This window comes from Phalacrocorax aristotelis, chromosome 4 (assembly GCF_949628215.1).
Source record: "Phalacrocorax aristotelis chromosome 4, bGulAri2.1, whole genome shotgun sequence".
NCBI classification, from domain to species: Eukaryota; Metazoa; Chordata; class Aves; order Suliformes; family Phalacrocoracidae; genus Phalacrocorax; species Phalacrocorax aristotelis.
The window spans coordinates 36,621,632-36,645,193 of NC_134279.1; the positions used below are offsets into that span (position 1 = coordinate 36,621,632).

General features: G+C 38.1%; 1 protein-coding gene across 1 annotated transcript in view; it reads left to right on the forward strand.

The window, feature by feature from the left end:
• Positions 1-23,562, forward strand: part of GUCY1B1 (guanylate cyclase 1 soluble subunit beta 1) — a 45,613-nt gene that overhangs the window by 14,231 nt on the left and 7,820 nt on the right. The window contains exons 3-9 of the mRNA XM_075090996.1: positions 2,666-2,766; positions 3,790-3,908; positions 8,624-8,821; positions 17,970-18,200; positions 19,764-19,880; positions 20,719-20,852; positions 21,666-21,863. Coding sequence (XP_074947097.1) covers positions 2,666-2,766; positions 3,790-3,908; positions 8,624-8,821; positions 17,970-18,200; positions 19,764-19,880; positions 20,719-20,852; positions 21,666-21,863 — 1,098 coding nt within the window. The remainder of the gene's footprint in view (positions 1-2,665; positions 2,767-3,789; positions 3,909-8,623; positions 8,822-17,969; positions 18,201-19,763; positions 19,881-20,718; positions 20,853-21,665; positions 21,864-23,562) is intronic.

Below are 23,562 nucleotides of genomic sequence, written 5' to 3' on the forward strand. Positions count from 1 at the left end.
CCTCCTACTTAGGAAAAGAAGGAATATGTGCCATGGGAACTGTTTTCAGGAAACAGTGAGACTTGATATCCTGCAGGCTGATCTGAAGTTTTCAGAGAATGACTGGGGGAGCGGACCAGAAGTACTGTTTTGGAGTATGAAGACAAAAGTATTTTAGGGGAATGTGTGTACACATAACCATTTCTGCTTGCTTCTTTATAAACATACTGTTTCTTCAAGTAATGAATAAATTCTTGTAATTGATTATTTTAAAAAGATATAATATTTTTGTATCTCTGAGAACACTCTTGTAGCCAGTTTTGTCCTGCTTACTGGTGTCCATTCTTTCATTTCTTGTGGGAAGTTGCCAAAGAGTTTAACAAAAAAAATTAAGTTTATTAATGTTTTTCATGCCATTGAATACAGAATTACGTTCTTTTTATGTAGATTTATATAGGATGTTTAGTCTCACCTCCCCTATAGCCTTATTGTATTACTTTGGGAAAATTGCTTAGCTTGTTTTTAGCTCATTATGCCTATTCATATAGTGAGTATAAAAATGTGTGTGTCGAGTAGCAGTTACAAGACTTCATTAGTTAATAAAAAAGTAGATATATTTTTTAAATATAAAACCAATGTAGTATAATTTTTGATCAGCAGTAAGAATGTGATAAGCCAGATTAAAGATGAAGAGAAAAAGAAAATAATGGGTTCCAGACTTCCACTGATGAATGAATAGTTTATCAAAGACTGAGGATTACTAATTGGAGGGTTAAATGACAAGTATTTTCATTTAGGTCAATAGAGTACTACCACATGAGATTGTAATTAGGCCTAATCAGCAGTCGCATGTACCATGTAGCAGTTTTAAGATGAACTTAATTCTCAGACCTCTCTCCCCTTTGAGTAACACAGAAAATATTTCTATTTGTATGGCTGGATAATCCCACTACAACGGTAAATGCTTGAGTTGTTGTGCAGTCACTATTATTGTGTATTAATTCATGTTTAAAATAAATTATGCCAGCTGTAGAAAATTAGAATCTAAGTTTCAGTGAAAGACACTGGTTTTGATTGATGGTTGATCATGTTGTGATGATGGAGACAAAAATTTTGATGTAAAAGAGGATGTAGGATTTTAGATAATAGATTTAGAATCTACTTTTTATAGGTTTATAATTCCTGTGATGACCATTAGAAATTTAGAGCAGTTAGGAATATTGGCCATTAAACTGTATGTTTCAGCCATATCTCAAGGAGCTTTTCTGTTGCATTCTGGTAAAGGCCCTTCATTACCATGGTACCAATAAGTAATTTTGTACTCATGGTTCTTTCATTTATGTGTTAGAAAAGTAATTATTCCAGTCCTGAGTTGATGAATGTCTTGACTTGCATGACATATGGTGGTTTTTATAAAAAATGTCATCTGCCTTTTTGATATTTTTTCTAATTCTAAGGCTTTTTCTGAAGAACAACTCCCCATATTAATTTTTTTTTGTGGTGTGACATAAGAAGGTGTGATTCAGTCATTCTCTTCTAGCCTCTTCTACCTCTTTGCCTCTTTGACCAGCGACATGGGGCAGCAAGCCCTGCAGGGTCCTTAGGTCTGCCTACCTCTGAAGGTGCTCCTTGTCCTCCTCCAGAGAGCTGAGACTCAGCCACTGCTGCAGCACCAGTGGCCTGGCTCCTGTGTTAAACGCATGGGATAAAACAGGGAGGAAGACGCTGTGGGCCCTCCCTAGCAACTCACTTGTGTCAAATGTAAGGCTTGGAAGGTGCAACAGTTCATTGCCTAGGGATATCAACTTGTTTTCCTCAGGAAAAAAAAAAAAGCCTACAGAGTTGTGCCGCCTTTCAGACAAGCTGCTGACTCAATGTTCAAGCTGAAGAGAATAACAAATGATCCTGAAAAACAAAGGAGCCATTTTGTTTTGGTTTTTTACTTAGCAGCAGCAGTAAGTGTGCACATGACATGTGCATGAGTCTTGTCTTAAACCTGGGGTTGAGAATTGTTTCCTTTAGTGAAGAAATGTATACTTTTATTGTGCTTTTGCTAAGTGGTGACACTTTACTCATGAAGAACTGACGTGCAATGCAAGAACAAGGCCTTACAAAATTCTAGCATCCTTTTTTTTCATTTCTATCTCCTGGGCATGTGCAGAATTCTGAAAACAAGGGTATTTGATTAGGTACCTACCTAATGGATACCTACTGGATTTTAGATTTGTCTTCAAAGATTTGTGCAAATGGTTGTTAAAAACATCATGTACCTTTTGTAAATAAAGTGTAATTAAAATTGCAAGGAATGAAAACACTTGCCTAAATAGTGTTTAAAGAGCCCATCTTGGTCTGGATCATTGGATATTCCCCTCTTTTAAAACACAAATTCTGTGTTTATTAGTTCAGCAACTTCTTTGTGAGGCTCTGTACTGAAAAACTGCCTTCATTTTCTCACAGCTCATTATCATTTTCAGAACACACATGTTCTGAAATATTTGTATTGTACCTTAATGACTCTGAGATATGGAACAGATCTATTTCTGATTTTCTATCTTAAATAACTTTTTAAAGGTAGAACCTACAAACTTATTTTATTTAAAAGACTAATACCAAACAATATATAATTGATTTATCAATATGGTGCTTTTCCCTCAATCAAAAAGATTTTGTTCTGTTTTCTTTTTAGGAAGGAGGCACAGCTGGATGAAGAAGGACAGTTTCTTGTCAGAATAATTTATGATGATTCCAAAACCTATGATCTGGTTGCAGCTGCAAGCAAGGTCCTCAGTAAGTTATACAGATATCTTCTTTGCCTTTTCACCACATAAAAGGTAACCCCCTCAAAAAAAATCCATGTCACAGAGAGAAACAGGATTTAGCACAGAGGCAGTGAAAACAGGGAATTGGTCAAATAGAGAATTATGTTAAATCTCAGAAGAAAGGATTTTCTTTCTTTATTTATCTCAGATATTTTTTAATTCCTTTTATTACTTAAAGTGATTTTTATTACTTCCAAAGTATTCCAAATCATAGGTACACCTTAAACTGCAGTAATATACCTCATCCACAGAGCATGGTCAGTATTACAAGCAGTCATGAAGTAACAATATACTGCTGTAACTACCTTGCAATACACCCAGGTTTCAACCACTGCTGCAAGAGCAGCCTGTGAATGAATCCTTGATCCATCTGCTGAACAAACATGCTGAGTTACAAAAATGTTTGTGGCATGGGCATATCATATTTCATATCTACCATTGATTTGGGTCGCATTCATTTTCAATCGTTGCAGCTCTGGTCTGGAGTTTAAAAGGTAGAATTATGCCCATCAGCATTATTTTATCTGCAGACCCAAGTGCCGTATGAATTAGTTCTGAACCAGTAATTAGCCAAGAACCCATAAGACTGATGACTGTAGTAGTTATGTTGAATTGGAGCAGCTGATGTGGTTTCACGCTATTGTAAACCAGAAGTAACTCCCCTGACGCGACCGCTACTAACAACCAAGTTCCTTTGTTTTCAAGTAGTGATTTCTTACCTGTATCAAAATCTAAAATGCTATACATGCATGAAATGCACGATGCAGCAAAGTCATAATGGTAGTTGGTAAATCCTAATGAAATTCCTGTATTGAATACGCATTATTTGCCATGTGGACCCTGAATCTTGTTTTTCTCATATTCTTGTCCTACTGGATCTGGGTAGAGTTTAGGTTCTGACTTTCTTATTTATGAATATAAGACTAAAGTAGTAAGCAAAGTGTATGAAATGTAGTGTTTGGACTGAATCATATTCTCCTGTTCTAACTAGATCTAAATGCCGGGGAAATTCTTCAAATGTTTGGGAAGATGTTTTTTGTGTTTTGTCAAGAGTCTGGTTATGATACAATTCTACGTGTCTTGGGCTCAAATGTCAGAGAGTTTTTGCAGGTAAGAATTTTGTGCCAAATTATTTCAGATACCAGACAGAAGTACAGTCTGGTCAAGGGATTAGATTAAGATTTGGAGATATAGGTTGTTGTGCTGTGTAATCTTCCAGTTATTTGTGGAGAGGTGTCTGAAAACTTTCTTCCTTGGTATTTGTATTCTGTAGAGCTTTCCACTGCTCAGCAGTTTTGGCATCGTTGTTCTCTTTCCCTCTCAGTTAAAATATTATTCAGTTACCTGATAGAGTAATAATTTTCCCATAGCATCTTTGACTGTTGAATTTCATAGAAAGAGTGAGAAGGCAGGTATGCTGGGGTTGCAGAGGCATTCACAAATCTGAGATTTCATTTGAAATTCCAAATAAAAGTTTTTTACAGGAGTTTTCATATGTAACAAAAGTGTGGAGTACAAGAGAGATGAAAAAACTCACCAATTCAAATTGTCTCTGTGTGTCAAGTAAAAAGACTTATCTTGTTTATACTAACAGAAAATGTGGTCTTCAGATTTGTAGGATATTTCTTCTCCTAAGTTCTTTTTGACTAATTATAGATACCGGTTATTTCGAATTGTACGTTATGTACAGAGCTAGAGCTCATACACAACTTATCTCTAAGATATTATCCTTCATCTATGAACTGAGCGTGGGATAGAGCAGCAGTGTTTAAGTCAATTTTTGTGCTTTCCTAACTGCAGAACAGTGTGATACTGCACTATAAAACAAAGCAAAATTAAAACAAATTTTCAATAGCATGGAAGAAATGTAGTAACTTCTCTAAAGTGTATTTCTAGAAAAAATGGGCTTCCCTTTTTGTCACCTGAAAATTGTTCACTTTGAAAAACCACTTTGGGTTTAAGATTTGTGATGTATATCACTCTTGGAGAGAACTGTGTGCTGTAATGAGTTTAAAAATACTGAACTGATTAAGATTTCACAGGCAATTACCCAAAAGTTGAGTGTCAAATCTCTGTTGATTTTCACTGAAAATTTAGCAGCCTCTTGCCATCTGTTCCTTTAAAATCTCTCCAGCAATAATAAGTGAAAAGAGCAGAGTGCGTAGTTTGCTGGATTACTAGAATATTTACTTCTGTGTCTCACTCCCTACCCCAAAACTTGTATTATTCCAGAGCTTCCTAGATGTAGTCAACCCAGACTTCTTGTACCAAACCCACGGACTGTAATTGCTGGGCAGACAGGGTATGTGTATGCTCCAACACGTGCATACCATGGGTGATCTGTATACCATTGTCTGTCCATGGATGTGATATCCTTTGTATTTCATAGCTTCATTCACAGGCTGCCATTAAAGCAAGCCTTCAGATAAATGTAAATTTAAAGATGACTCATGTACTGGAGTTGCAGTTAGGGTTGAGCAAAAATAGGGGAGGAGGAAAAAAAAAGGTGTAGCTGGCCCATTGTTCCATCACTTTGTGTATACATGGATGGGCCAGTCCTTCCCTATTTCTTTCCATCATCCCCTTTTCCATGTAGTATATTTCTATTTCCATTCCTTACCATGTGTGATGATGAAAAGACTGGACATGTTTGTAGTGCACACCAAACTTCTATAAAAGCCTGAACAGCTTATATTTATATTCTTCTAATGACAGTATTTTAAGCTGCTTTGTTTGAATTTCAGTGTTAACAGATGACATTGGCTAATACATACTTCTGTAAATTTTAACAGGACTAATGTGTTAGTAACTGTGCCAGAAGTGTATTTTATAGCTTTTTCTTATGATGGAAAATCAACGTTATCCGTGATTTATTTTGGCATCTTCCAACAGTCAGATTAGGTCAGGAAACTAATTTATATACCTGTTACAAAAATAGGTGCAGATAGGTTTTATGTGCTGAGCTTCTGTCCAATTCTTAAAATACATAATAGAGTTCCAAAAGGTGATTCTTGAAATCTGTACTGAGTCTGGGATATATGAAGTAAATGAGGGCCGCAGCTTTTTAAAGCATGTGCAAATAAATCCTATATTTATAATCTGTTTCCCTTGACATCATAGAAAAAATTTAGTTTATTCATAGATGAAACACAGGTACTTCAAGCTTCATGAAAGAGGAAAAAGCACAACTAAATCATATATTTATACTTTCTATGAAAAACACAGGCCTGGAAAAATGCAAATCATATTGAAAGACACTGTGCCAAAAAGAAGCAGTGTGAAAAGAGGTACCTCCTAAGAAACCCAAAGTGTGCTTTTACGCTATGTTTAGTAGCTTTCTGTTGAATGAAAATCAGACATTGGAGTAATGGTTAGTTGTCTCATTTAGGTAATCATCTACATGGCTATTTAGAAGCTCATAATTGCAATGCAATAAATTTCGGGGAATTAATTCCTCTTTTAGAAAGTTTCCATATGATCTCTACCACACAGACCTTAACAGCAGATCTTTGTATTTCAGGTGCCAATCACAACTCTTCTGCTTATAGACAGACCAGGATGTGCCTGGTTTAGTATCATAGCATCACTGCTTGTTCTTACTTGGAGATCCCTCTGTGTTTCACCATAAAGCTGATCACCACCCTAAAAAGCTCTAGAGTTTGTGGCTGTGGTCCCAGCACAAGCTCTGGCATATGTCTGAGCAGTCTAAGAGCCAACAATTCAGGGAGAGAGCTTAACCTATTATTATCTGTACCTGACTACACCTCTGGCCCACAGCAGGTGAACAAACTAGAGAAAAAGACACTTTTGTTCTTCCAGAAGCTGCAATATCAGTCAGAATGGATCAAACACAACAGAAAATAGGAGTGGGAGTAACAATGACAATGTCCAAATGACAGGATCTGGGAGTGATTTCAGCTGCTTGGGCTGGAAGCATATCTCTGCTGCTTCTTGACTATGTGTTGTAGCAAGGTTGCGAATACGAAAAGCTCTTTGCTCACCCCATAATCTGTATGCACAGGGAGAAAAGACATATTGGGGACTGGAAAGCAGCTGCAATACATCCTGGGGCAAGTCCCCCACTCTGGATGATTAGGCAGTCAAGACTGAAGGGCATATCATATGAGCTCGCCTGTGACACTGCTTGGACAAAGTCAGTGATGGGATAGTAGGGTGGCGAAGTGGTCTTGTAGAATGGGGCTACTGCCATTTGTTAGAAACACTTGTGCCCGACATCAATGTTAATAATTAGACAACCATCTTATAAAAATTATGTCCTTGACATTGGCCATTTCCCATGCCAAACTCCTTTTGAAATTCTTCAGGTGTTGATGACTCTGTAACTGGAAGTTTATTGTCTTTTCCCAGGTATCTCCTCAAGAGCTTTTTTCCAAAAGGTCAATATATCCCAGCTGTTTCTGAGGCACGTGTAGTGAAAGAGCGGTTCTGCACCTGATTAAGGAGGTTGTGGGGTACTACCTCAAAGCCAGTCACCTCTCTTGCTCTTTTCTCATCCACGCTCTTTCAAAGCAGTCTTTTCCAATTTCATTGTCCTCAACCCTGCAAAATTCTTACAGAATTTGTCTTCAAGCATTATACTTTTTGCAATTGAATGCCCACTAACAGCTGGAATGAATTGACTCCCAGATTGTTGCCTCTTCAAGTTTTAATTTGGAGGTGTTGTTATAGCAACAAAAATATGAATATGAAACAAAGTAAAAAACTGAAGGAGGAAGTTCCAGGCTGAGTGCATCCTACGGAATTCATTTCTTAGCATCTCATTTCCTCTGGAGGCCTCCCAGGAGAAGAGGCAGCTGTTGGAGTACTTCACAGCTCACATGAAATTAAGTTCAGTATGCTTCCACAAATTTGATGATCGACAGATGCTCATGAAAGGTGGAGAATGGCCCAGACAGCACACTGAAAATATTTTCAGCTCATTCTCCTTGTGCTGGCAGAAAACAAGATGCAGAGCCTGGTGCTAGCTAGCAGTTACCTGGAAGTTTGGGCAAACAACATTTAAAAGTAATGTTCAGGAGTTCAGATGTAAAGGAGTTGCATGAATTTTACAACATAGGTAAATGATCATGTGGGTTGCAGTGCTATCCAGCGAGGTTGCTCTAGGTTGCCTTCTCTGTGTTAAATATATAATGATTAGCAAACTGGAGCCTTGATAATTACTTCATAATCGAAGTTGGAGCTAGTGTTCTGTTCTAAGTGTGATTTTGATTTTGTTGTTCTCTTTAATGTCCCTGTTAGATATGCCTATCAATCTATCATTTAGCTTTCCTTGCCAGATAGCAATTTGTGTGGTCAAAATTTAAAGTTAAATGCATAAGATGTCCAGAACATCCGCTAGAAAAATAGAAGACCTCTTCCCTTTCTTGAATAACCTATTCTGAAACATTATTACAGCAGCTGTGAGATGTTCTATGTATACTGTGGATTTTTTCAATTATTCTCAAAGTATGTATTTGACGATGGTCTTTTAATCATTTAAATCTGAGAAACACTTTAATCATTGGAGTGTTCCAAAATACAGCATAGTCAAGCATGAATTCCTACTATCGGGAGTCATTTTTAGTAGTGCTGATTTTGATGCCATTCGTTGCCCAAATATTGCCCCGTAGGTGGAAAGAACATCATGAGCTGCCTGAAAAGCCTGCTATAATGACAGTTCTACAAATAATAAGGCAAATGCACAGGGAGTGTGAGCAGTAGGGGAAAGGAAGTGTTCAGATGAGACAGAATAGGTACTTACTTTCTAATTAATAAGAACTAATAAGTGAATGCCTTATAATCATGTTTTTAATTTCTTCTTCCAGAACCTGGATGCTTTGCATGACCACCTTGCTACTATTTACCCGGGTATGCGAGCCCCTTCCTTTAGATGCACTGATGCGGAGAAGGGGAAGGGACTTATTCTGCATTACTATTCGGAAAGAGAAGGTCTCCAGGATATTGTCATTGGAATCATCAAAACAGTAGCTCAACAGATCCATGGTACAGAAATAGATATGAAGGTAATGTCTGAAGGGATGCACACATTGGAAGTTTATGTCATTAGGACAAAATCAAGAAAATAAAAAATTGAGTGATGGCAATCATTTTCCTTGTCGCCATCCTCTGTGAAGCAGTGGCATCAGTACTGTCTCAGGAAGAGCCATCATCATTTGTGTTGCTTTAAGGACAGGTCAGCCATGTGCTGAGAAGGCCAGCATGAATTTGCAAACAGACCCAGGCGGGAACTGTTCAAAACAATATCCCCATATTCAAAGAAGGAGATGACATGTACAGAAATTAGGTAGTGGGTCATCTGGTGTGCTTTTTTCCACCTTCTTTTATATTTGGCATATATTTCTTACTGTCTACTGTGTTCTGTGAGAACATAGACGTTTTGTGTTGGTGTCCTAGATTCTTCACCTATATGCAAACTGTGCGGCTGATTTGTGTTGATGAGGCCTGGCTGACGAGCACAGTGGTTGCCTCCCAGCCTGCATGCCAGGTCCATCCCAGAACAAAGGTGTGTTTGTGGGTCTCATACTACCATTGTGTGGGAGCGTGGCTGGATATACACCTACAGCCCCAGAAGTGGAAAAATGTTCCTCAGTCACAGGGTTTACGTAACATCATGTGTGCTAAGTCACTTGTGAAATGGGAGAGAGGCTTGCTTCTCGTTTGTGTCTGTACAGAGGAACAGAAGGATTTAATTGATAAGGCCTTGAATATGTAATGATATAAAATCAGGGCTTGATCCAAGGTACAGATATATCTGGGGAAAAACAGCAAATAAAAGCTTTTTGGTGTTAGAAATATGGCAAATGTTTTAAAATACTTTTTATCAAGTAGAAAGGAATCTAAGCAGGTACAGCAAGAATTCTTATACTTGCTCAGAAAAATCTGTTCCAGTTTCATCAGTGTATCACAAAAACACCATCTTGCTCACATAAAAGCTTTACAAGGAACCCAGTGACAAAGGTATTTGTACTGCTATATTAGAGTATTTGTCTTTTAGGTTTCTTCTTCTAAGCTAGCTCAGGTTTATAGTGAATGGTGATATACTTTATGTCCTTGTTTAGATTGTAGAAATCCATAGTTCAAACTTTTACAACAGGTGTTAATAATCAGATACGAAGGATGCAACAGAATCAAAACAATCTTCTTAGGTCCTTTTTTATTCAAAGTGTTGAGACAGACAATGTTGGGAAGCTGGCTGCAAGAGTGCTGAAGCTGTTGCTTGAGAAGCATTGCTTTTGGTAGCACAGGCAGCTTATACAGTCCACCTTCTCTTACTGCTCAAGCTGTTGTAACAGCTTCTTCAGCTGTGTCTCTCCAGCTGTTGTGAAACTATAAAATAAACTAGACTGAGGAAATGAACTGGGTTAAAAATAACAGTTTTTTTTTTTATTGGGTTATTTTTACCCACATCTGTTCCTTTGTGTGGTTTGGTGTTCTCTCTATCAGAGAGACTTCTGCCAGCATAATTCAGGGGTCACGCAGAGACAAAAGTGATCGATGGGGCAGAGTTGAAATCTGGGTTGTGCAAGGCAGCTACCAGAACAAACTTCTGACAGACTATGTCATCAGTCTGAATGTTGCTTTGCTGAGAAGATTGTATTGGATGGTACTGATATCCATCTAGGACTTCTCAAAAAGTTCCAAAGAGTTTTAAATATTGATTCTAAATTTACTTCTCATTTTCATTTGATTTTGTTAAGCTTTTCTGGAAATTTTACTTTTGTACTATAATTAAATAGAAATCTGATAGTATTGGTCAAACCTATTATAAGTGAGCACAAAGTTCAATTTAAATCCAAACTATTCTTCCAGACCATCTGAGCCAAAAGCACTTAGGTGCCTAAAAATTAGTACTTCCTCTAAACTGAAGAAAGGGCATATTGTCTGTATTTTTTTTGTCTGTTACCCTGTTTTTCCCTTGTCCCTATTAGAAAGTCATGTGCTCTCAACCCTGAAGGTTTTCTTGTCTCTGCTCTCTCTGTTAATAAAGCCTGACTTCTGACACCTTCAGTGACATTAAATAGTGCTTTACGCCACAGGTGCTAACAAACTTCGGTGGTAGATAAGCAGAGAATAGTCAGCTACTTGCTTCTGTAAGGTGAGACTGCCAAAATTTGCAAATTATCCACACAGACAATGAAAGTCTCCCTGCATTATTTCACAGGTCAACTATTAATCATTACTGGTGCAGAGTGAGGGTTTTAAAGCAGAGTAAGTCTGCCACTGTGGTACCTGGCTAGTTTAACACTGTTTAAAAAAATGAGAACAGAAGAAAAAAGTTGCCTGACTTCTTTCATCTCGATCCCTTGCCTCATGATTTAGTAAATTAATGCTTTCGTGTTTCAGACTTAGTAATGCATTGTTTGAAATAGCGCAGCACAGAAAAATGATGGAGCTGCTTTTCATCCCCTCAGTTTTTATGGACCAATCAATGCCTCTTCTGTAAAATTTTGCATTTGGACTTTAGTTAGAATTTTGCTTAAGGAAGAATTTGGTTTTTTTGGAACTGATAAGAGCCTCAGTGCCTAACCCTAAGTTTCTGATGTTATTATGGGAGTTGCCTTCTGACTTGCAAGAAGAGAGCTGAGATGCCTGAGTTGTCCTTCCAAATCTCTTTATCCAAAGCATTTACATAACATTCCAACAAAGGACTGGTTTAGTAAGTTCTGCAGTTCTCATTATATTAGTGTAAAGTTGATATCTGCAGTTTGTCTGCTTTTCTTCTCTGTCTGTTTAGACCAAGTGCTTATGTGAATCTGCTTGAGCGAACGCATGCTTCTAAGTCTGTATTTTCATGAAATTTTGCTTGAATTTGTCTTACATATTATCAGTTTCTGTGAAAGTGGTAGCAAATCTTAATTGTTTATAATAATACTGGTTTTATTAAGTGGTTAGATTTTGTTTCATGGATTACATAGAATCACAGACTAGCAGAGGTTGGAAGGGACCTCTAGAGGTCATTTTGTCCAATCTCCCCTGCTCAAGCAGGGCCACCTAGAGCCAGTTGCTCTGGACCATGTTCAGACAGCTTTCAACTATGTCTAAGGGTGGAGACTGCAAACTCTTTTGACAACTGGTGCCAGCGCTCAGTGCCCCTGTGCTGGTTTTCGCTGGGATAGAGTTAATTCTCTTCCCTGTAGCTGGTACAGTGCCGATGGCACATTGATGCTTTAGTTGCTGTTAAGTAGCGCCTATCGTAGTCGGGGACCTTTCCAGCTTCCCGCGCTCTGCCATGTGGGCAAGAGGCCGGGAGGGGCGGGGCCACAGCCGAGGCAGCTGACCCGGCTGGCCAATGGGATGTTCATTGCACACCATGTGACGCCGTGACCAGTACGTTAACTGGGCGGTTGGCGCATGGAGGGGTGGTTGCGGCTCCGGGACTGGCGGCGTTGGGTCAGCGAGCAGCTGCGTCACGTGCGGGTTGTTTTGGTTGTTCATTCCCCTCCCCCCCCCGCGGGTTTCACCTCTCTCTTGTTATTCTCCTTTTCATTGCATTATCATTGTTGTTGTTATTATTGATTTATTTTAATTATTAAACTGTTCTTATCTCAACCCACGAGCTTTACCCTTCTGATTCTCTCCCCATTCCTGCCGGTGGAGGGGTGAGCGAGCGGATGGGTGGGGCTGAATCACCAGCTAAACCACGAAACCCCCTCACAGTAGAGCATTTCTTGATGTTCAGACAGCACCTCCTGTGTTTCGGTTTGTGCCCACTGCTTCTTGCCTTGGCACGGGACACCACTGAAAAGAGCCTTTCTTCATCCTCTCTGTACCCTCCCTTCAGGTATTTGTACATAGGGATAAGATCCTCCTGAGCCTTCTCTTCTCCAGACTGAACAGTTCCAGCTCTCTCAGCCTTTCCTCTTGTGAGAGATGCTCCATTGCTTTAATCATCTTTGCTGCACTCCCTCCAGTAGCTCCATGTCTCTCTTGTACTGGGAAGCCCAGACAGGACACAGCACTTGAGGTGTGGCCACTCCAGTGCTGAGTAGAGGGGAAGGATCACCTCCCTCAGCCTGCAGAGAATACCTAAGAAATGTCATGATCACAAGAGGAAAAATAAATATTGAGAAAACACATTGCTTGTATTTTGTCCCAGATATATATTTTTTTTTTGGGTGGAGAAATAGCTAAATGGAAAAAAATTGTTTAATTATATCACCTTTCTGCAGTCTCACACAGAACTGTTTTATATATACCTACAGAGATATATATACAAGCTCTTCTGAAATACAGTAGGGCTTTCTTTTTACAGAATGGTTTTCTTCAGGAAATGTGCCTTTTCTTTTAACACCTAGGGTATGTGTGTGTTGAAGGCAAGAAGAAAAATAAAAGGGCTCAGTGTCTCTGTTCAGCTCCGTTAGCACTGAAAGGAAGGTGATTTGTTTTGAACTTGGACTCACAATTCCAGCTGAATAGTTCAGGAAAGCCTAGGTTGAAATTAATTGATTAATTAATTCAAATCCAATTTGCCTTGTCTTCCCTGATATGGTGATTGGTTTTTAGCTGAATAGAGCTAAGACTATATAATTTTTGCAGTAGGTATTGTCCCAAGAACTGTTGCTGACTTTGAGAACGCACTAAGCGTATTTATGTTCTGCCAGTCTCAGTATGAGGACTCAAAATCTTCATGGTGCTGGTGACCAGCTTTGGCATGAGATCTCTGTTAGCAGCCTTCTGGCTATGCCTTCTCTTGCTTCACTTGTCAAAGGTTGTTTGTGTATAAATGAGCATGACCTGTGAAGGTGAAGTCAGGACAGAGATTCCCTCAAGGCTGTAAATGGTACGGATTAACAGAACATTGTACAATCCTACAAAGCCCAAAAATCTGTTGGGAAAACAGACTTCTGCAGTTCGGTTATTTTCTGAGAGCAGACATATCAAAATCTTTCTTTTAGACAGCAAAGATGGTTTACAATATCAAATGAGAAAAGGCCTGGGGACATCCTTTACAAGATGGTAATTTCTGACTGTCTCATTACTAATGACAATATAAAAAAACAAAACCAGAATGTGACCAGCTGGAGAGCTGACCTAAAAACTACGTAGGTACTTGTTATGGAGGACAAGCAGTACTGATCCATACATTAAAATGGTAGCTGTGTATGAAGAGAAGTCAACTGTGGAGCATAGTCAGCCTCAAATTCTGGCACAAGGGCAGCAGGAAACTTCACTAGCTCCAGGCTCAGGGTTTTGGTCTCTGCCTCGAAACCAGCTGCCAGGTGGAGACACCCCCACAGTTTTAACTTTGGGTGCACACAACTAAGAGTGGTACCATTTCCAGTGAACCGCTTTGCCTCAGGATTACCCTGAAACAGCTGCAGTGAAATTTGTCAAGTAGCATTGCACAGTCTGTTTTGATCAAAAGAGGTCAAGAATTTAATCCTGTATTGACCTTTAAATGGCAAAAACCTGACTTTGTATTAATCTTCACAGTCTGATGGGAAAAGATCCCTGTCCAAGGGCGTTCTGTCCCTCCCCCATGCTGAGATACAGGTGTATCCTGGGGACATGCTCATATCTAAAGAATTAATTCTTGTCTTTAGATACATCAGTGAAAGTTTAACAGATAGCATGTGTTCGTTATACATACTGTATCACAGTGATACTGCTTGATTTAATATCTTTTGTGAAGCTCACCAAATATATTAAAACACAAAGTCATTTTAATATAACTGTTCTCTGAATTGTCCTTCCCTGAAGTATTGGTGTGACTTTTCACTTGGCTAAGCAAGGACAAACTGAAGATAGATCTTCTGGAAAGCACAGGCAGGTTAGCAATTAGATGTTATATATTCTCTTTGAAACCAGGAGAGTGATTTTTTACCTTCAGTTTTTAACTGCAGTTACTATGGTGATGAGCTCTTAAACGTGGTGAACTGATGTCACTTCACCAGCTAAGACCGCAGGGGGAGGAAGAACTAGACTTGATTCCTGGCTCTGTTGCTTCTGTCACTGAACTTCTATTTGTCAAGCATTTAACAGAGGGTTCTTCAATAATATATAAATGATACTGAAATTCTGTGGCTTGCAAATTTCACTTGCAGAATGAAACAGTAAATAAGTTCTATTCCAGTTAAGCTTACTGCAGAGTATCTAGGGCAGGTCTTTATGCCAGATAAGTATTTGGCCAATTAGATTGGTTCTGTGGGTACAAGGATGAAGGGACAGAATTTAAGATATTATGTTAATAGCCAGAAGTGCTCATTTTAAATTTGCTGACAAGGTGGATGAAATAATGAGGTAGGAAGATTACATAGTGCATAAATGACGTGAACAGAAAAGACATCATGAAATTACATATCTAATGGGAAGTTATTTAAGGGTGAATCAGGAGCTTGCTTAACCTGGAGAGGGGTTTGATTGTAGCTTCTCTTAATAAGGATATGTGCATGGATGACCAAAATAAAATTCAGTAAACCAGCCATGCCCACAACATACCAGGTTTAGCAGGAGTGTGCGGGTGGCATTGTGGCTATCTTGTAGATCTGACACATTTCCATGTGTTTGGCCTGTTCATTTGCTGCACTAATGTGATGCACTAGTACAGCAAGCATTTCTAGATGCCTTGGAGCCTGGTCAAAAATAGTGTTGCAAATGAACTTGAAGACACCTGGGAAATTTGCAGCTGTGCACTGTTACTGACACAGATCTAATCTATAAAGGTTAGGAAAATAGCACGTGTGTGATGACTGACTTCACCACAGCTTGTAGGATGTGCCAAGGGTCGTCGTGTCTCAAACTTACCTAGACGTCTTGAAGCATGTAGCAGTTCTATTTTTATAGGTGGGGGTTTTTTTAACCAACACTTGTTTTGTTTATTGATGCATCATTCATTTCTAATAAATGGAAAAAATGAGAAGTTACGAAAAATCCATTAGGTGCTGCACGGTAGCAGGAATAAACTTGTCCATACAGATGCAGAATGCTAGTATGCAGTGTCTAAGATGGTCGTTAGGTAGTAATGTCTCTGGAAGGTGATGTGCTGTTAATATGAACACTTCCTTAAAAATTATTAAAATTAATTTTAGGACTGCTTTGCCAAATGAGGAAGCTCTTAATCCAAAGTATGTGGGTTTTTTTCCCACATACATATACATTGTGGCAAGAGCAACTCTTTGAAGTAAGGTCCAAGACTAGAAATGATCTGGAAAGCATAGATCAATTCTAGTGATAATTCTACACAATTTGAAAAAGGTTACTGTGTATACTCTCAGCTATCCCATGCCACATTAATAGTAATAATAAAATAAAACCTCTTTGTGTGTGTATGAGTGATAGAGTGATGAGTGTGTGTGTATGAGTGATAGAAAGTGTGTGTGTATGAGTGATAGAAAGTAAGATTTGAGACTGTGACTATCCTCAGTGTGGCCACAGTCTCTCAAAATTTCAGGGTAATGATTTAAAAAAAGAGGAAAAGATTTAAAAAAAGAGGAAGACATGGGGAACCTTTAAATCCTGAATTCAGAGGAAAACTAGGTCTCCACCTACTATGTTCCATTTTCCTAGACAAACCCACATAACTTGTTTTCCTCAAATGGCCACCACATATTCTTTCCGAGGTTTGCCTCGTATTAACTCATAATTTCCCACTTGTCCTTGCCACACACTGCCATATGGACTACCAGCACAATTTCTTGAGGAAATCAGGTTTTATCATTATTAACATTTGAACTTGCTCATACCTCCAGCTTTAGGTAGCTACATTAGGTGGTAAATCTAGTAGGCTGATGTTTCTCTATGTTATTTATGTGTGCAATAGAATGAGAAGACTAATGTACGGTATACGCATTGGTATTGAGCACCTAAATCAGGCTTCTGCTCTGATCAGTCCTCCAGAGGAGCCCCTCTTTCCTTTAAATTAATAGACAAATAGGAGATCAAGGAACACTACCATCTTAAATTAAGCATCATTTACCAATAAAATACTGTTTTGTTGTTTTACACCTCTCCATTTGTATAGGAACAAATAAAGCAATCAGCACTCCTTAAGAAATCAGCTGGCATGGCTGACAGTTGTGCAGGAGAAATATTTAATAAGCTAAACGTTTTAGGGATCAAGTGCAGTGTTTATGTATACCTGTTCTGTTTTCATATTGTAACTGTTAATCTTTGGTTAGACTACGTGTAAAGGGCAGAATTGGGATGCATTAGAGATTATAAGAAGTCTTTTTTAGCTTCAGTGGCTTGAGGATTAGACTCTACATAAAAGTAGAATCAGGTGCAACACGTTCCAGAAAGTTGCCGCTAGACAGTACTGTGTAAATAGAATTGTTCTGTTCCAGTCATTAAATCTAATTAGGCTTGAGAAGAGGTGAATTTGGCCTCTCAAGGTAAGTTATGTAAATCTATTTGTTATCATCTTTAATTATACTGCAATGCATGACTCTCACTGCAAACAAAATAATCCCTATCAATTTCATATTTTTTACTGACTTTGAGTAAAATTACTGGAATGTGAAATGCTATATTCAAGACACTTATTTGAGATTCTACTGATGTAGATGACTCCTGTTTTGCTGTGATTTCATTTAATATGGAATGCAGCTTGGAGAAAATTGTCATTGCTTTTAGTTTTATCTGTTGGTCCTGATCTTGCAGTCATCACTGCTTAAATTTGTAATGACTGTATATTCAAACATTTGCTCCATCCATCTTTCACCTGGCTGACTGTGACGTGCCCATCCTCTGGTCAGCACTGTTTGCTGTTGTGTTACAGACCTTGCAAACAGCTTTCATCAAAATAAGGATTCAGGTGGTCTGTGTAATTCAAGGCTTACCACATGTTCATTCAAGGGGAGGGGAGAGTCCTGTTTTCAGGCACGTACCAGTGAAAGCAAGCATAACCTGAGCCTTGACCCCTGATTTCAGAATGTGCATTTCACTCAGGCTTTATAAATTGTATTTGAGTGATCTTCAATATGTTGTTCATGCAGAGAGCAACTGTGGCTAAGCAAAGGTATTATTCACCTGAAATTATGAAGACTCTCTAAAATCAGAAATACTTATTAGAATATAATATTTTTCAAGAGGCAGATACCATTCCTGAATTAATCTTTCTGCTCTAAATGTACTCCTGTCTTCATAGTAGCATTCCAGTTATTCATGAGTAGCAGAGTTTTCAGGTTTTCTTTTTTTCCTTAATTTTTCTAGGTTATTCAACAGAGAAATGAGGAATGTGACCACATTCAGTTTTTAATTGAAGAGAAAGAGTCTAAAGAAGAGGACTACTATGAAGACCTTGACAGATTTGAAGAAAATGGTACCCAAGAGTCTCGCATCAGTCCCTATACTTTCTGCAAGGCCTTTCCTTTCCACATAATATTTGACAGAGATCTGGTGGTCACACAGTGTGGCAATGCTATATACAGAGTCCTCCCACAGGTTAGATGATTCTAATGCATGCATAATTGTAGAGATTCTTAATGCTAGATGCTTCACAGGTTTATTTTAAAGATGAATAAAATAAAATAAATAAAATAATATAAATATTACAAATATAGTAAATATTTAATGATATTTATTAATAATATTTATATTAATTATTTTTATATTAAATATTATTTATATTATAAATATAAATAAAATAATTATAAATAAAAATAAAATAAATGCTGTCTAAACAGCATTCCTCTGTAACTGTATATTTACTACCTTGTCCTCCTCTTGTTTAAAAAAGGGCTGTGAAAATAGCCCTAATTCTACAACAGCTCTGTTCCTTGTGATCATGTCCATGTGCAATAAGAGAATAAGCTTGAGCAGAGAAAAGCTGATCACCACCACAAAGCAGGTGTTAGCTTGTTACCCGATTCTTTCTTGTAGCTCACTCCATGATACATTTGCTGTGAACATGGCAGATAACTCTTGAAAGTGGATGTGAGACAGTCAGTGCAACCTGGCCTGGGGTTCAGAAAATGGTCTTGCCCATACTACTGGATAATGTAGGAGCAGGGTCATAGTCTCTCTCTCTATATATATATGTTACTTGACAGTAATGCCTTCAAACACTTAAGCTGTCAGATGCACAATAACTGCAGAGCAGAATAACACAAACTGTGGTATACTTTCCTGGCTTGTGCATCAAAAGCATCAGTATGAACTAAGATGAGCCAAACTATGTTTGTGAGATCTATATATAGGTGTGTCCTGAACTGAATGCAGCTGCTGCAGTTTCCTCTGGTTATTTACAGTAGTAAATTGTACTCAGAGGTCCATTTAATATTATGTATTCTGTGTATGAATAGGATACCTCAGTTCTTGCCTGAAAGAGCTGATAGTGTTTCTAAAAATAAGCAACAGGTAAAAGCAGTAATATGAGAGAAGCAAAAAGTAAGATGATGAAAACATCAGGTGATCTTTACAATTATGTAAGGTAATGTTGCACATACCATGTTGTTTCTGAATCATTGACATACTTTTAAAATGCAATTTTATGTTATTTGCTTTTTTCTGCAATTTGTGTTTGGTGCTTTCTCTCTGTATTTTGCAAAAATATTTGAAAGAAAAGTAGCTCTGCCAGATTTCTCCCAAGGGCATTCACTGAACAGCTATAACTAACTATTCAGCCTGCTGAGGATGGCTGTCAGAATCTGTATTATCAAAGTTGATGCTTTAGAGAACATAGCTTATTGGAAAGGGTGTTTGAAGGAGGTCACTTAGGAGGAAAACACTGGAAAGCTTTTTTTTCTGTAGAGTGGTAACAGTTTGACAGATAATGAATGTGATAGTCTAACAGAATTTTACAAAGTCATCTTGCAGACTAGAATTGGACTCTGAAGTCAATATACTTCTGATGTAAAATCCTTAATTTAAAAGCATTGTGTTTTAATGGAGAAATGCATAAAATATACTCTTCCATTCATTATTGTCATCTAAGCAAATTGAATATAATTAGTCCTTGTATATTTTTACTATAAAACATAAGTCTTTTTTTTTTTTTTATTCTAGCTGCAGCCAGGAAATTGCAGTCTGTTGTCAGTTTTCTCCTTGGTCCGGCCTCATATTGATATTAGTTTCCATGGGATCCTCTCACATATCAATACAGTCTTTGTACTGAGGACCAAGGTAACTAGGGAATATTCACCTGGCTTTTCTTTAAGTAAGTATGCTTTGGAGGGATAAGAAGAAGTGCTGAAAGCTCAGAAGTCTTCCAAGAAAATTCTTTGCACAGCGGTACGCTCAGTCCCTGTTGAGTCTTGAGCTAAAAAAAAGTCACAGGTGTGTATTCATGGGTAGCTGTTAAGTAGAATGCTTTACAGGAATGGTGAGGTACATGTACTTCATGTCTGATGCTTTCTTTGCAAAGGGCCAACCCATTGTATGGCATTGTGCCAAAGTAAATGTAGAAAGGCAATTACATTTACTTTTGCTTCATAACAGTATGGGAGACAAATATGAAATGTGTTCTTGCTTGGGCCCGTACGTTCATACACAGTTCTGTGTGCTTTTCTCTAGAGGGCAGGAGAGGAGGTGGGTGTTATGAATGAATGCAGCGTGTAGAGTAGCACCGACTATGTCAAGGAGACTGTTTACTTAGAGAAAACTGTACCTGGGAGAAACTAACAGGGTTTCTAAGAGATGCTCCCAGGCACGGATAAAACTTCATAGAATAGGCAATGCTTGTGTCAAACTATTGTGAAGAAATGACAAAGAAGAAAGCAAGAAGTTATGAACATGAATGTAAAGAAAGATACCACACTTTGTATCTTTGAGGTAGCAAATAACAGTATTAAAATATGGGTAGTGTATGGTGTTCAAATGAGAATTTAATTGGGTTTTAATGTAGGCTGTAACTCTATTCCAAACATTCTGACTGCCTCCATAGTAAAGGCACTTACTTACGTGGCCTGGTACGTAACACAGGTACCATTGCCTTTATATAATGGTGACTTTTCATCACCAGGAGGGGCTGTTGGATGTGGAAAAGCTGGAGTGTGAAGATGAACTGACCGGCACAGAAATCAGCTGCTTACGCCTGAAGGGGCAAATGATCTACTTGCCTGAAGCAGACAGCATTCTCTTCCTGTGTTCGCCAAGGTACTTTAAACATTGAGAGTTCCATAATATTGATTTTCATTTTATAATTCCTAATTTAAAGAACACTTACGAGAGTAGTACTACAGAGATTAATTGGTTCAAGTATTGATTTCATTGATTTTGATATGTTTGTGTGAAAAGAGAGAAGAGCATTTAAGCATCAGAATTTGACTGATTATTAAATAATTCAATATAAACATCGGGATGCTCTGGCCCAGTTTGTACAAATGAGAATTCCTTATGATTCCATGATCTTTGGCAAGTTTTGTCCTTTGTTTCCTACTCCAAGAGTGCCAAGAAATGTCACAATGATATTTCCTATGTGGATTCATATATTTTTGCAGTAGTTTTACTGTAATAGAGCAGTGATGATTATAAAGAAGTGGTTGGAATGGGGGATTGAGTGGAAGGCTTCTTTAGCTAAGAGCAGGTTGAGCTAACACATTAGATCACACGGTTATGAGACATTAATCTCCTGTGTAAAAGGGAAAGAGTGAATGAAAACAGAAAGGGAAGAGGCTACCTTAACGTAATCTCACTTTTATTTGTGTACTGAAGGAGGTACATTTGGTATGTTCATGGAACTCATCAATGAGAATTCAGTATTTAAATGCAAAAATCAGGAGCCATGTGTTAATGAATGAACACAAATAAGGTACGTGGTAGAGGGGATAGGTGGTACAGTTCATCACAAGTTCAGAAGCATAATCTTTCTTCTGTTATTCAGCAGCCTCTGCTGTTCGTTTGAGTTTTAAATGCTCCTTTGTCCATTTTAGTTGTACCTACATCATTATATATTTCTCCACATTGCAGTGTGATGAACTTGGATGATTTAACCAGAAGAGGTTTATATCTCAGTGATATTCCATTGCATGATGCCACCCGTGATCTGGTTCTTTTGGGAGAGCAGTTCAGAGAGGAATATAAACTGACTCAAGAGCTTGAGATCCTCACTGACAGACTGCAGCACACACTGCGTGCACTGGAAGATGAAAAGAAAAAGACAGACACGTAAGAACAAAATCCTGATTTTTGAGCTGAAACAGTCACAGCAATGTATTATTTATAGCTATCTTCTTCAAAAAAAACCCAGTCTCTTGGAAGGATTAGAAGAGATATTCTGGGCCAATAATTTTGGAGTCAAGAAAGAACATTTTACTTTAATGCCTCATAGCATATTTATTTAGATTGTCAAATCTCATCTGCAGTCTAGGCTATTACATGCACAGGTGTTTTGATGGCTTCTTCCCTCATAAGGAAAGTTATGAGAACTGAACTGACAATCCTTTTTGCTTTGTGAGTTACCCAAAACAGTAGTCTTGCAAACTTTCTTACATGCTGTCACTGTAGCCTTGATGAATTTGATGAATGCCCAAATGCTACTATTTGACAGAGTTCTGTAAACCAGCTGCAGACCACTTTGTCTTTCTGGACTGCCATACTCACAGGTTAATAGAACAGTAAAACATATCTTATAAGCCTTGAAAATAGTCTGTGTAAAGGTCAAGTTTTGCCATAGGCTAATGCTATGGATTTGATTTTATAGTTACCTGTAGAAATGGATTTGGGGCTATCTAGATAATACTACCATCTAGATATAAGTACATAAGAATAATAAAGTATATGCATTGGGCCCCAAATCCATTTCTACAGGTAACTATAAAATCAAATCCATAGCATTAGCCTATGGCAGCTCAGCTCAAGGTCTACTGGCAGTTAAATTAAACAAAAGTTTGTGCGACAGGCAGTGTGGGGTTGGTGGTTGACTCTCATTTATATAACATAGTTCCCATCTCTGTAGTGGAAGAATTTCTTGTGGATTATGCTCACATAGTAGTAGAATCAACATTTTTTGTGCTATGAGTTCTATTGACAGATTTTTTTTTCTGTAGTAGAGTAATGGAAATAATTGGAAAAAGACTTGAAAGGGATGGATGGAAGAGTCGGAGGGAAAAGAAGCCTAAAAATATTTTTTTTCTATTCATACCTGTTGATTTCCTTTGTAAAGTCATTTTATCTTCAGGAATTCTAGCCTCCTTGGCAGCTGCTGGAACAGTGTCACTATATCATGTGCCAAAAGTATTCACTAATGATAACTCACGCAGTAGTGAACTTGCCAAAAATGCAACTGATGAGGGTTTGTGCAGGAGGCTGTGTAAAAAATGATGCTCAAGATTTGTGAAACATTCAGAGACCTTCAGCTTGCCCACTTAGCTGTGTAAAGAGGGAAACACACCTTAAGATGGCAGTGAGAAAGTTGAAAGAATACACATGAGGGTAGGGTGAAGCTCTGTGTGTGTGATTTGGATTTTATTTGCATAATGTGCAATATGGACAAGAGTTAATATGTCATATAGACTATTAATTAAAGCATGCAACAAACACTAAAAGCAGCATTCTCAACAGAAGAGGAAGAGAAAGCATTTAGCAATGCATGAATTGATCAAAAGGGGAGAACTGTTCGATCTCTTCGTGGCCTTTTTTGCAGTTTTTAGGGTTCTGTGAGCAAAACCACATTATATAAGCTGAGGATATGGCAGAGATGCTTAAGCAATAAGCAAAAATGATCCAAGACACTATTAACAGATCATGTCAGAAGAATTAGTAATATATGCCTCATTTTGTTGGCAATTTAGGTATATTAATGTGTGTTGGAAATGTCAGAGCTTTAGGTAATGCTGATGTAGATCCGTTCCTGTTTCCCAAATAA